This window comes from Scyliorhinus torazame, chromosome 1 (genome assembly GCF_047496885.1).
Source record: "Scyliorhinus torazame isolate Kashiwa2021f chromosome 1, sScyTor2.1, whole genome shotgun sequence".
Taxonomy (NCBI): Eukaryota; Metazoa; Chordata; class Chondrichthyes; order Carcharhiniformes; family Scyliorhinidae; genus Scyliorhinus; species Scyliorhinus torazame.
Genome location: NC_092707.1, coordinates 390323803 through 390335955, shown reverse-complemented (window position 1 = coordinate 390335955; position 12153 = coordinate 390323803). Strand labels below are relative to the sequence as shown.

The 12153-nt window shown below is 49.1% G+C and overlaps 1 protein-coding gene across 2 annotated transcripts in view; it reads right to left on the bottom strand.

Moving 5' to 3' along the window:
• The window catches only part of LOC140427526 (probable methyltransferase TARBP1), a 309002-nt gene that overhangs the window by 283000 nt on the left and 13849 nt on the right, over positions 1–12153 (bottom strand). For both annotated transcript variants that reach the window (XR_011948558.1, XM_072513011.1), the window contains exon 3: positions 10905–10974. Coding sequence is in view for 1 of the 2 variants with exons in the window: in XM_072513011.1 (XP_072369112.1) it covers positions 10905–10974 (70 nt within the window). In the remaining variant the exon portion in view is untranslated. The remainder of the gene's footprint in view (positions 1–10904; positions 10975–12153) is intronic.

The following is a 12153-nucleotide window of genomic DNA, read 5'->3' as shown; positions in this document are numbered from 1 at the left end:
CTTATAGAAAACCCCTAACAGGGTGACCTCTCCTTTCCTGTTTCTAACCTCAGCCCGTACTGCCTGAGTAGACGCGTCCTCATCAAACGTCCTTTCTGCCACCGTAATACTGTCCTTGACTAACAATGCCACCCCTCCCCCTCTTTTACCACCTTCCCTGAGCTTACTGATATATCTAAACCCCGGCACCTGCAACAACCATTCCTGTCCCTGCTCTATCCATGTCTCCGAAATGGCCACAACATCGAAGTCCCAGGTACCAACCCATGCCGCAAGTTCACCCACCTTATTCCGGATGCTCCTGGCATTGAAGAAGACACACTTTAAACCACCTTCCTGCCTGCCGGTACACTCCTGCAACTTTGAAACCTTACTCATGACCTCACTACTCTCAACCTCCTGTATACTGGAGCTACAATTCAGGTTCCCAACCCTCCCGAAGAGCATTTGCAAATTTCCCCCCCAGGATATTGGTACCCCTCTGGTCCAGGTGTAGACCATCCCGTTTGTAGAGGTCCCACCGACCCCAGAATGAGCCCCAATGATCCAGAAATCTGAAACCCTCCCTCCTGCACCATCCCTGTAGCCACATGTTCAACTCCTCGTCTCGCTAGCACGTGGCACGGATAACAACCCCGAGATAATAATTCTGTTTGTCCTAGATCTAAGTTTCCACCCTAGCTCCCTGAATTCCTGCCTTACATCCCTATCCCTTTTCCTACCTATGTTGTTGGTACCTATGTGGACCACGACTTGGGGCTGCTCCCCCTCCCCCTTAAGGATCCCAAAAACACGATCCGAGACATCACGCACCCTGGCACCTGGGAGGCAACACACCAACCGCGAGTCTCTCTCGTTCCCACAGAATCTCCTATTTATTCCCCTAACTATGGAGTCTCCAATGACTAATGCTCCACTCCTCTCCCCCCTTCCCTTCTGAGCAACAGGGACAGACTCTGTGCCAGAGACCTGTACCCCATGGCTTACCCCTGGTAAGTCCCCGTCCCCCCCAATAGAATCCAAAGCGGTAGACTTGTTACTAAGGGGAACGACCACAGGGGATCCCTGTACTGACTGCTTCCTCCCAGCCCCTCTCACCGTCACTCATCTATCTTTATTCTTCGGAGTAACTACATCCCTGAAGCTTCTATCTGTGACCACCTTTGCCTCCCGAATGATCCGAAGTTCATCCAGCTCCAGTTCCCTAACATGGTTTCTGAGGAGCTGGCGATGGGTGCACTTCCCACAGATGAAATCAGCAGGGACACAGACGGCGTCCCTCACCTCAAACATTCTGTAGGAGGAACATTGCACTATGTTCCCTGCCATCCCCTCTAGATAAAAAAAGAAAAAGAAAGAAAGAGCTTACCTGTTATTCACTCCCCTTCTCAGCAAGCACTCACTCAGCAACTTCTGCGCTCCGCACGATAACACCGGAGGGAAAATAAAAGAAAAACTACTTACCAGTCACCAGCCAATCCCTTACCTGCAGGCTGTGATATTACGGTTCAACTTCTTTCTACTTCTACCTGCCCTCGAGCCTTCCTCGTGATCTTTACAGCGGTTGTTTTTTTTTTTGTTAGAGGAGGGGGTAGGGAGGGAAACACTGAAGAAGTGTTTTGGGTTTAAGTGTCACTTGACAACAGCTCCTCCACAAACCTCCTTCAAGTTAGGGTGAGCACAGCGGATGTATGCAAATTGCCCCCGCAACAGCCAATCAGCAGCTCCACTCTACCGCCCTCTGCTGGATGCTTGTCTTCACTTGAACAACTTCAACTTGAAGGTTGGTACCGGTCAACGCAGAAAGTCCCGCAACTGCAGATATCGAAATTTGTTTCCCCCCACCAATGCAAACTTCTCCTCCAGCGCCCTCATATTCGGAAAGCTCCCCTCTATAAACATGTCCCCCATCCTCTCAATCCCCGCTCTCCGCCATATTCGGAACCCCCCGTCAATCCTCTCCGGGGCAAACCGGTGATTATCGCAGATTGGGGACAAGACCGATGCTCCCACTGCTCCCACGTCACCTCCATTGCCCCCAGACTCTCAAGGCCGCCACCATCACGGGGCTGGTGGAGTACCGTGCTGGCGGGAACTGCAGAGACGCAGTTACCAGCGCCCCCAAACTTGTGTCCTTGCAAGAAGCCGCCTCCATACGCATCCATGCCCCCCCACCCAGCCACTTCCAAATCATGGCTGTTAGCCGCCCAGTAATAATTGCTAAAGTTCGGCAGCGCCAGCCCTCCCTCTCCCCGACTCCGCTCAAGCATTACCCCCCTTACTCGCGGGGACTTGCCCCCCCCATACAAAGCCCGCTATAACCTTATTGACCCACTTAAAAAAGGACCGCGGAAAGAAGATGGGGAGACATTGAAATACAAACAAGAATCTCGGGAGGACCGTCATTTTCACCGTTTGGAATCTACCAGCTAGAGACAACGGGAGCGCAACCCATCTCCGGAAATCATCTTTCATCTGATCCACCAACCGGGCCAAGTTCAATCTATGTAGCCGGTCCCAATCCCGCGCCACTTGGATACCTCGGTACCTTAAACTGTTCCCTGCCAATCTAAACGGCAGTTCCCCCAGTCGCCTCTCCTGACCCCTCGCCTGTACCGCAAACATCTCGCTCTTCCCCATATTAAGCTTATACCCTGAAAACCGTCCAAATTCCCCTAAAATTCCCATGATTTCTTCCATCCCCTCAATCGGATCTGAAACATACAGAAGCAGGTCGTCCGCATACAGCGAGACTCTGTGCTCCACCCCCCCCCCCCGCCCGGATCAGCCCCTTCTAGCCCCTCGAGGCCCTCAGAGCAATTGTCAGCGGCTCTACAGCCAGCGCAAAGAGCAGTGGGGAGAGGGGGCATCCCTGTCTCGTCCCCCGGTGCAGTCTAAAATAGTCCGAAGTCGTCCTGTTCGTCCGTACATTTGCCACAGGAGCCTAGTACAGCAACCTGACCCAGTCCCATAAATAATCCCACTCAACCCGGTCAAAAGCTTTTTCCGCATCCATTGCGACCACTACCTTCACCTCCCTACTTTCCAGGGGCATCATGATCACGTTTAACAGCTTTCTTACATTGGTCACCAGCTGCCTGCCCTGAACGAACCCGGTCTTATCCTCCACAACGACGTTCGGTACACAATCCTCAATCCTGGAGGACAACATTTTGGTCAACAGTTTGGAGTCTACCTTCAACAGGGAAATCTGCCTGTAAGACCCACATAGCTCCGGGTTCTTGTCCCGTTTCAGGATAAGCGAAATTGTGGCCTGTGACATCATCTGGGGCAGAACCCCTCTTTCCCTTGCCTCATTAAACACCTTCATCAGCACCGGTCCCAATATCCCGGAGAACTTTTTGTAGAACTCCACTGGGTACCCAACCGGTCCCTGAGCCTTACTCGGCTGCATAGCCTTCAAGCCATCCACTATCTCTTCCAACCCGGTCAGGGCCACCAGTCCTTCGACCATCTCCCCGTCCACCTTCGGGAAAGTCAGCCCCTCCAGGAAGTGCCTCATCCCCTCCAGCCCTGCACAGGCTTCCGACCTGTACAACCTGCTGTAGAAATCCCTGAACGCCTTGCTCACCCCTGCTGAGTCCCCAACTAAGTTCCCATCCTCGTCAATAACTTGCCTTATTTCCCTCTTTCGGAGCTGCTGTGCAAGCATCCTGCTGGCCTTCTCACCAAACTCGTAGATCGCCCCCCTCGCCTTTCTGAGCTGTTCCACTGCCCTCCCTGTGGTTAACAAGCCAAACTCCGCCTGTAGCCTCCGCCGTTCCCTTAAAAGCCCATCTCTGGAGTCTCCGCGTACCTCCTGTCGACTTTACCAGTCGGTCCGTCTCTGCCCTGTCCGTCCTGTCCCTGTGAGCCCGGATCGAGATCAGCTCTCCTCTCATCACTGCCTTCAGCGCTTCCCAGACCACCGTGGCTGAGACCTCCCCCGTATCATTTATCTGCAGGTAATTCAGTATGCATTTCCTCAGCCTCTCGCACACTGCTTCATCCGCCAACAGCCCTACATCTAATCTCCATTGCGGGCGCTGATTGCTATCTTTACTAACCTGCAGGTCAACCAAGTGCGGAGCATGGTCCGAGATTGTGATCGCCGAGTACCCAGTGTCCACCACCCCTGCCAGCAAGGCCCTACCCAAAACAAAGAAATCGCTCCGAGAGTATACCTTATGCACGTGGGAGTAGAAGGAGAACTCCTTCATCCTCGGCTGCCTAAATCTCCATGGATCCACCCACCCCCATCTGCTCCATGAACCCGTTCAGTTCCTTTGCCATTGCTGGCACCCTGCCCATTTTTGAGCATGACCGATCCAGGCCGGGATCAATAACTGTATTAAAGTCCCCTCCCATGACCAGCTTGCGCGAGTCCAGGTCCGGTATCTTCCCCCAACATCCTCTTTATAAATTCCACGTCATCGCAATTTGGCGCATATACATTAACCAGCACTACCTTCATCCCCTCCAGCTTACCACTAACCATTGAAGCATTGTGCTGGTCAAGGAGACACAGCCTGAGTGAGTGAGACACAGACAGAGTGAGAATTTGGTGCAGTGAGGTAACCAGGAAAGGTAAGTGGTTAATTTAATTTTGTTGTTTTTCAGTTAAAAGTGCAGTGTAGATTCGTGTCTGATTGGCTGAAGCTGCCCCCACCCTAATTGCTGAGAGGCAGTTATCTGGCAGTCACCTGAGGCCTGTTAAGGGGCACAAAGGTACACATTGTATTCTTCTCTTTGAAGTTTTAGTGTGAGTCATCCTAAAGTCTGTATAAAAGACAGACAGAAAGCGCACTTAGTAAGCATTGCGCTGGTCAAGGAGACACAGCCTGAGTGAGTGAGACACAGACAGAGTGAGAATTTGGTGCAGTGAGGTAATTCGGTGAAGAGTGGGAGAAGGTGCTTTTTCCCGACTGTTTTGTTCTCTCTCTTTCTCCGGGCCTAATTTCGGGAGCCGTTCGGAGGAGGAGGAGCAGTCTCTTCGTTTTCCAGTTTTTTTCCCCAAAAGTGACATCAGAGGGAAGCTGTGATCTGATTGGTTGATAGCAAATCTGCCCCAAATTTTTTTAAAAACACAGCTAAACTCGGAAACTTAAATTAAACTAATTAATTAATTAGTGATGGCTGGTCAGGTGATGTGCTTGAGCTGTTTGATGTGGGAGCTGGCAGATCCCATTGCGAGCTGCAGCGACCACATCTGCAGTAAGTGTTGGCTGCTCGAAGAGCTCCGGCTCAGAGTTGATGAGCTGGAGTCTGAGCTTCAAACACTGAGGCACATCCGGGAGGGGGAGACTTACCTGGACACAGTGTTTCAGGAGGCAGTCACACCTGTCAAGAGTAAGTAGTTTAAATCCTGCCAGTGGCCAGGGACAGCAGGGTGTGACTGCAAGTCAGGCAGGTAAAGGGAACCAGCAGTCAGGAACTCAGGAGCCTCAGCCCTTGACTCTGTCCAACAGGTATGAGGCACTTGCTCCCTGTGTGGATGGCGAACAGGGCTGCAGGAAGGATGAGTCAGCTGACCAAGGCACCATGGTTCAGCAGGCCATTCAAGGGGAGGGAGTAAATAGGCAAGTTGTAGTTGTAGGGGATTCTATTATCAGGGGGATAGATAGTATCCTTTGTGAGCAGGATAAAGAGTCCCGCATGGTATGTTGCCTGCCCGGTGCTAGGGTTGCGGGACATCTCTGGCCGGCTTGAAAGGATACTGGAGAGGGAGGGGGAGGTTCCAGTTGTTGTGGTCCATGTCGGTACCAACAACATAGGCAAGTCTAGAAAAGAGGACCTATTTAGAGATTATAAAGTGCTAGGATTCAAATTAAAAAACAGGTCCTCAAGGGTCATAATCTCCGGATTACTGCCCGAGCCACGTGCAAATTGGCATAGGGAGGCAAGAATAAGGGAAGTTAACACGTGGCTGAAAGAGTGGTGTGGGAAAGAGGGGTTCCTTTTCATGGGACACTGGCATCAGTTTTGGGACAGGGGGGACCTATACCGTTGGGATGGTCTCCACCTGAACCGAGCTGGGACCAGTGTTCTGGCGAAAAGAGTAAATAGGGTGGTCAATAAGACTTTAAACTAGAGATTGGGGGGGAAGGGAAAGTCAGGGAACCAAGAGGTGAAGTAATCAGTGGGAAGCGTAGCTGCTTAGGAATACAAAAAAGCACAAAAAGACAGAACTCAGGAGAGGTTACGATAGTCCCCATCCCACAAAATATGACACAGTGTATGGAAAGGCTCAGTAAACCAAGGTCCACCACACTAAGAAAACAAAAAGGGACGGTCAATAGAGAATTAAAGGTGCTATATTTAAATGCGCGCAGTGTACGGAACAAGGTAGATGAGCTTGTGGCCCAGATTGTGACTGGCAGGTGTGATGTGGTAGGCATCACAGAGACGTGGTTGCAGGGGGTTCAGGACTGGCATTTAAACATCCAGGGATTCACAACCTATCGAAAAGACAGAGAGGTGGGCAGAGGGGGCGGGGTTGCCTTGTTAATTTGGAATGAAATTAAATCAATAGCACTAAACAACATAGGGTGGACGTAGGGAAGTTGTTTCCATTAGCAGGGGAGACTAGGACCCGGGCGCACAGCCTTAGAATAAAAGGGAGTCACTTTAGAACAGAGATGAGGAGAAATTTCTTCAGCCAGGGAGTGGTGGGTCTGTGGAATTCATTGCCACAGAGGGCGGTTGAGGCCGGGACGTTGAGTGTCTTTAAGACACTCTTGATTTCTCGAGGAATTAAGGGCTATGGAGAGAGAGCGGGTAAATGGAGTTGAAATCAGCCATGATTGAATGGTGGAGTGGACTCGATGGGTCGAATGGCCTTACTTCCGTTCCTATGTCTTATGGTCTTATGGTCTAACCATAATATATCAACCCCCCACATCCGAAACTATTCTGCCCACCTCAAATATCACCCGCTTATTAACCAAGATCGCAACACCTCTAGTCTTTATATCCAGCCCCGAGTGGAAGACCTGTCTGACCCAGCCTTTCCTCAATCTAACCTGGTCCACTACTCTAAGGTGCGTCTCCTGCAGCATTATCACATCCGCCTTCAGTCCCCTCAAGTGCGCGAACACGCGCATCCTTTTAACCGGCCCATTCATCCCTCGAACATTCCAGGTGAGCAGCCTAGTTGGGGGGGCCCCCTCCATTCCCTTTCTTGGGCCCGCCGCCAGCCCATGCGCTGTGCCTCCTCCTGCCCGCCCCCCGGCAGCCCCCGCCACCGACCTCCTCTCTGTCCCTCAACCGAAGTCCCTCCCTCGTCAGCAGAATAACTACCCGCCCCCTCCCCTGGCAACCACTCTGAAACCTAACCCATACAATAAGCTAAACATATGCACACACCCCCACTGTGCTTCCGTGAGCTAGCTCACCCAGCTAGCTTGGTGGCCCCTGGCACCAAAAAGTCTACCACCTATTGTTCCTTCACTCCCCTCCCCCCTGCTCAGACAAACAAATTCCCTCATCTAACAATCCCCACACAATCCCCCAGCTGAAAAACAAACAAACATCAAAACCCAAACAAGCACGCTTCCATCCCACAAAAGTGCACATCAAAGAAAAAGACATTGCCAACATCCACCAAAAAGAAAACCCGAAAACGAAAAAAACTCCCCCCCCCCCCCCCCCCCTCCCACCTTAAACAGAAGAAAGAAAAATTTTCAAAGGGAGAGACCCAATATAAGCCAACAAGTTGCATCAAGGTTCACGAGTTCTCAGCCCCCCACTAGTCCTTTTCTTTTCACTAAGTCCAGCGCGTCTTCGGGCGACTCAAAATATGATGCTGGTCCTCATATGTGATCCAGAGACGAGCCGGATACAGCAGTCCAAACTTCACCTGTTTCTTGAAGAAGACGGACATAACTTGGTTGAAGCCTGCCCTTTTCCTAGCCACCTCCACACTCAGGATACACCCGCAGGATACTGTTGTCCCATTTACAGCTCCGCGTTCGCTTGGCCCACTGAAGAATACATTCCTTGTCCAGGAACCTGCTCTCGGAGGGTCCCCCGTTCGCGGCTTCCTCGCAAGCGCTCTGTACGCCCTGTCCACCCCCAAGGGTCGGGAGAATGTCCCCTCCCCCAGCAGCTTTTCAAACATACTGGCTATGTATGCCCCAGCATCAGCTCCCTCAGACCCCTCCGGGAGCCCGACAATTCTTAAGTTCTGCTAACGGGACCTATTCTAGGTCCTCCACCTTCTCCAGAAGCCTTTTCTGCTAGTCCCGCAGCATCCCCACCTCCAGCTCCACCGCTGTTTGATGCTCCTCCTGCTCAGCCAGCGCCTTCTCAGCCTTCTGGATCGCCCGATCCTGGGCGTCCAATCTGTGCTCCAGCCGATCAATCGACTCTTCAATCGGGTACAGGTAGTGCCGTTTCTGCTTGGCAAAGCTCCGGTGCTCGGCCATGCTGTCTCCAACTGCAGCTTCAGCACAGCTCTTACCTAACTTTCTAGTTCTGCCTTCTCGTGCACTTCTGGTATTTAAGCGACTCATGGACAGGCGTATGGACAGCAGTAAATTGAAGGGGTGTAGGTTAGGTTGATCTTAGATTAGGATAAATGGTCAGCACAACATTGTGGGCCAAAGAGCCTGTACTGTGCTGTACTGTTCTATGTCTATGTCTGCTCCCTTTTCTCTCCATGAATGCTGTCAGACCTGCTGAGATCGTCCAGTATTTTCTGCTCTGGTTTTGGGACAGGATGGATTGCTCTATGGGGAGCCAGCGTGGACCCTTTGGACCAAATAGCCTCCTCCTGATCCACAAATGACTCAGAGTTGAGTCATCACGCAAGTGAAAGCTGACCCCATATCTGAAAATAATTAAGTACACTTTCAGAAAGTTCACACTTCCAAGCAAATCGTGCCAGTTGTCGAGAAAACAGCCAAACTCTGCCAGCAAACCATCATCCCATCTTCCTTTAAAAGAATAATCTCAGGAACTGAATAGAGTAGCAATTGTGGATGATTACCATACTGACACATCGAACGGCAACACAGCTTGGTGTTCAAAATAATTAGCCATAACAATAAGTTGAGAGTTCTGAATCAGGATATTAGGTGCAACAGTTCTGATCAATGAAAGCATTTTTCTGAAGGGATATAAAAAAGCGTGCACGAATACAGGAACCATAAACAATGACAAAAATTACCCCCATTGCTGTTCAATTAGTTTGTTTTCGTGTATTGATAGCAACTAAAGAGTAATCCAAAAACAGTGGAGTGCCCCAGTTAAGACATATTTATAACAAGGAATCATGCAGGACAATTAACAGTCCATGAGTAGATTTATCCGATAACTCTCAAAGTTAGCAATTTACTATCATCCTCACCATCAATGAATGACTTTAACCTATTAGTCTTCATCTGAAGAATCACAGACTCCAAATGTTAAACTCTCTTTTCTCTCAAAGGATGCTGCCAGACCTGAGATTATCCAATTTTTGTTTCAGGTTCCAGCACCACAGTATTTTGCTCTTATTTTAATCTTCATCAAGTAATTGTTTAACTTTGCTTTTTATGGGCAGTACGGCGGCACAGTGGTTAGCACTGCTGCCTCACGGCACTGAGGTCCCAGGCTCGATCCCGGCTCTGGGTCACTGTCCGTGTGGAGTTTGCACATTCTTCCCGTGTCTGCGTGGGTTTCGCCCCCACAACCCAAAGATGTGCAGGGTAGGTGGATTGGCCACGTTAAATTGTCCCTTCATTGGAAAAAATAAATTGGGTAGTCTAAATTTATTTTTAAAAACTTTTCTTTTTATTCATTCATAAGCAACAAGCAAAGTCAGCTTTTATTGCCAATCACTAATTGCTCAATAAGCTCAATCAGTGAGCCACCTTCTTGAACTGCTGTAGTGCGTGTGGTGAAAATACTCCCCCCACAGTGCTGTGAGGAAGGGAGTTTCAGGTTTTTGGCCCAGCAACATTGAAGGAGGAGTGATATATTTCCAAGGTGTGAGATTTGGGAGGAAATTTGCAAGTGGTGGTGTTCCCATGTATCTGCTGCTGCTTGGCTTCTAGGTGATAGAGGTCGTGGACTTGGGAGGTGCTGTTGCAAGAGTTCATTGAGTTGCTGTAGTGCATTTTGTGATGCACACTGCTGCCATTGTGCGTGGGCAATAAAGGGAGTGAATATTTAAGGTGGTGGATGGGCGCCAATCAAGTGGATTACTTTGTCCTGGGTATGTTGAGCTTCTCACAAGTATTGTTGGGGCTGCACTCATCCAGGCAAGTGAAGGGTTTTCCATCACATCCCTGACTTGTGCCTCGTGGATGGTAAAAAGGCTTTGGGGAGTCAAGACGCGAGTCACTCCACACAGAATTCTCAGCCTCTGACTTGCCCTTGCTGTCTCAATATTAATATCCAGTTACGTTTCTGGTCAATGGTGACCCCAGGGATGTTTGTAGTGGGAGATGCAGCAATGATAATCCCGTTGCATGTCACAGGGAGGTGATTGGACTCTTTTTGGAGACGGTCATCACCTGGCACCTACGCGGCAAAGTGTTACTTGCCATTTATCAGCCCAGGTCTGAATGCACAAATGTTGCCCTGGTTTTGCTGGATGCGGGCTTAAGACTGTTGAATTATCTGATGAGCTGTGAATGATACTGAACACATTATGCCTCATTAATTGATACTGAAAATGGTATTTCAAAAATCAGTAACAAGGACAAATGGATTGCAGCGTTTCCCCTTTGATACCCTTTCACTGCTTTCAAACATTAGATATTGTGCACTAGGAACTCTCATTAGTGTTCTGTAACTGGAGAGCATTAAGGGTTTTGAAAACAACCTGTCAATATGTGTGAATGATTTCTTGTGTTCTGTATTAGAGGACGAGGTAAAATTAGTAAGGAAACAAAATTACACCGAAGAGTCATAATTACCTCGATCATTGCAAACAGTGGCATCCATTAAGCTCTTGAGCCGTGGAAAAATTGGTCTTATGACGTGAACCTAAAATACAAAACCATGAGGATTCATTTTTTATCTACCTCACGACGACCAGCCCCAGGAGAGGTTCCCCAAAAGTTGTTGATCTGAGCGAGACCACTCGATTTGTCACTGCCCGACGGGGATACCCCAAAACTGTACAAACCCGGGTGAGGAGGGATGACTGGCTCCGTGTCTTTCTTCAACACACCCTCTGTTGGTAGCAACAGAGGGTTAATCTAAAATGGTTGCCTTTCCCTTGGATATCTTTTCCAAACCATTATGTTTAAAAAGGAGCCAAATTAACCAAGCTTTCTTGAGTCATGATACAGTAAGTCTATTAACTACTAAAAGGTAAGGAATAAAAAACACACACACAATCTCGGTGATTATATCCAGGATCTTTGGACGAGGCAGCCATTATGTTCCCTTGTCTTTCCCGGAGATGTTAATCCGTCTTTGGGTGATTTCACAAGTACCTTGCCTGGAAGTACAGGGAGGGGTTCCATTGTCGCTCAGAGAAGCACCCTGTAGCCATTCCTGTCGGCGGCTGTGCTCTGGGTCCATTTTGAAAATATAAAACTCAGATCTTAAATCCAATATTTGTGTTTATAATTCCAGGGCTTTTTCTTCTCCATCATCATAACAGTACACAGTTATTCCTAAAAACCATAAACACTTAAGCAGTGTGTCTAAAATTTTAGCTTGGCATTAGCTTCTTTAATTCTGTCACGCGCAAAGACAAGAACACAAAGAAAAGGGAAGAAAAGAACATCTGGTCCATCGGGCCCGCCTCATCCAGAAATGGGACTGCCATGTACACCAGTCACTCACATACACACCCTCGTTTCCCAATCTCCTGGGAGAGTGAAAAGAACAAAGGAGGAGAAATTGGGACTTTCTCCTCCAACTCACAAAGGCAATCGGTAAAGCTCCAGGAGACACAACAACCCATCAACCTTTCCATTTAATCTACAATTTAGCTTCTATAAAGGGAAATTAACTCCCGGCTCAGTAATTTTTGAAGAACTGCACATTCACAGACTGAAGAAGAATTCATACTCGCCACATGCCTTGGCCGTGACTCGCTATTCAAGGTCATGTGTAATTGCAGGAATTAATACTTATGATCCATATCCAATTCATTCATCACTTTTCAAACCTTTATCATCTAGACTCATGTTTTTCCACTGAAAATTACAC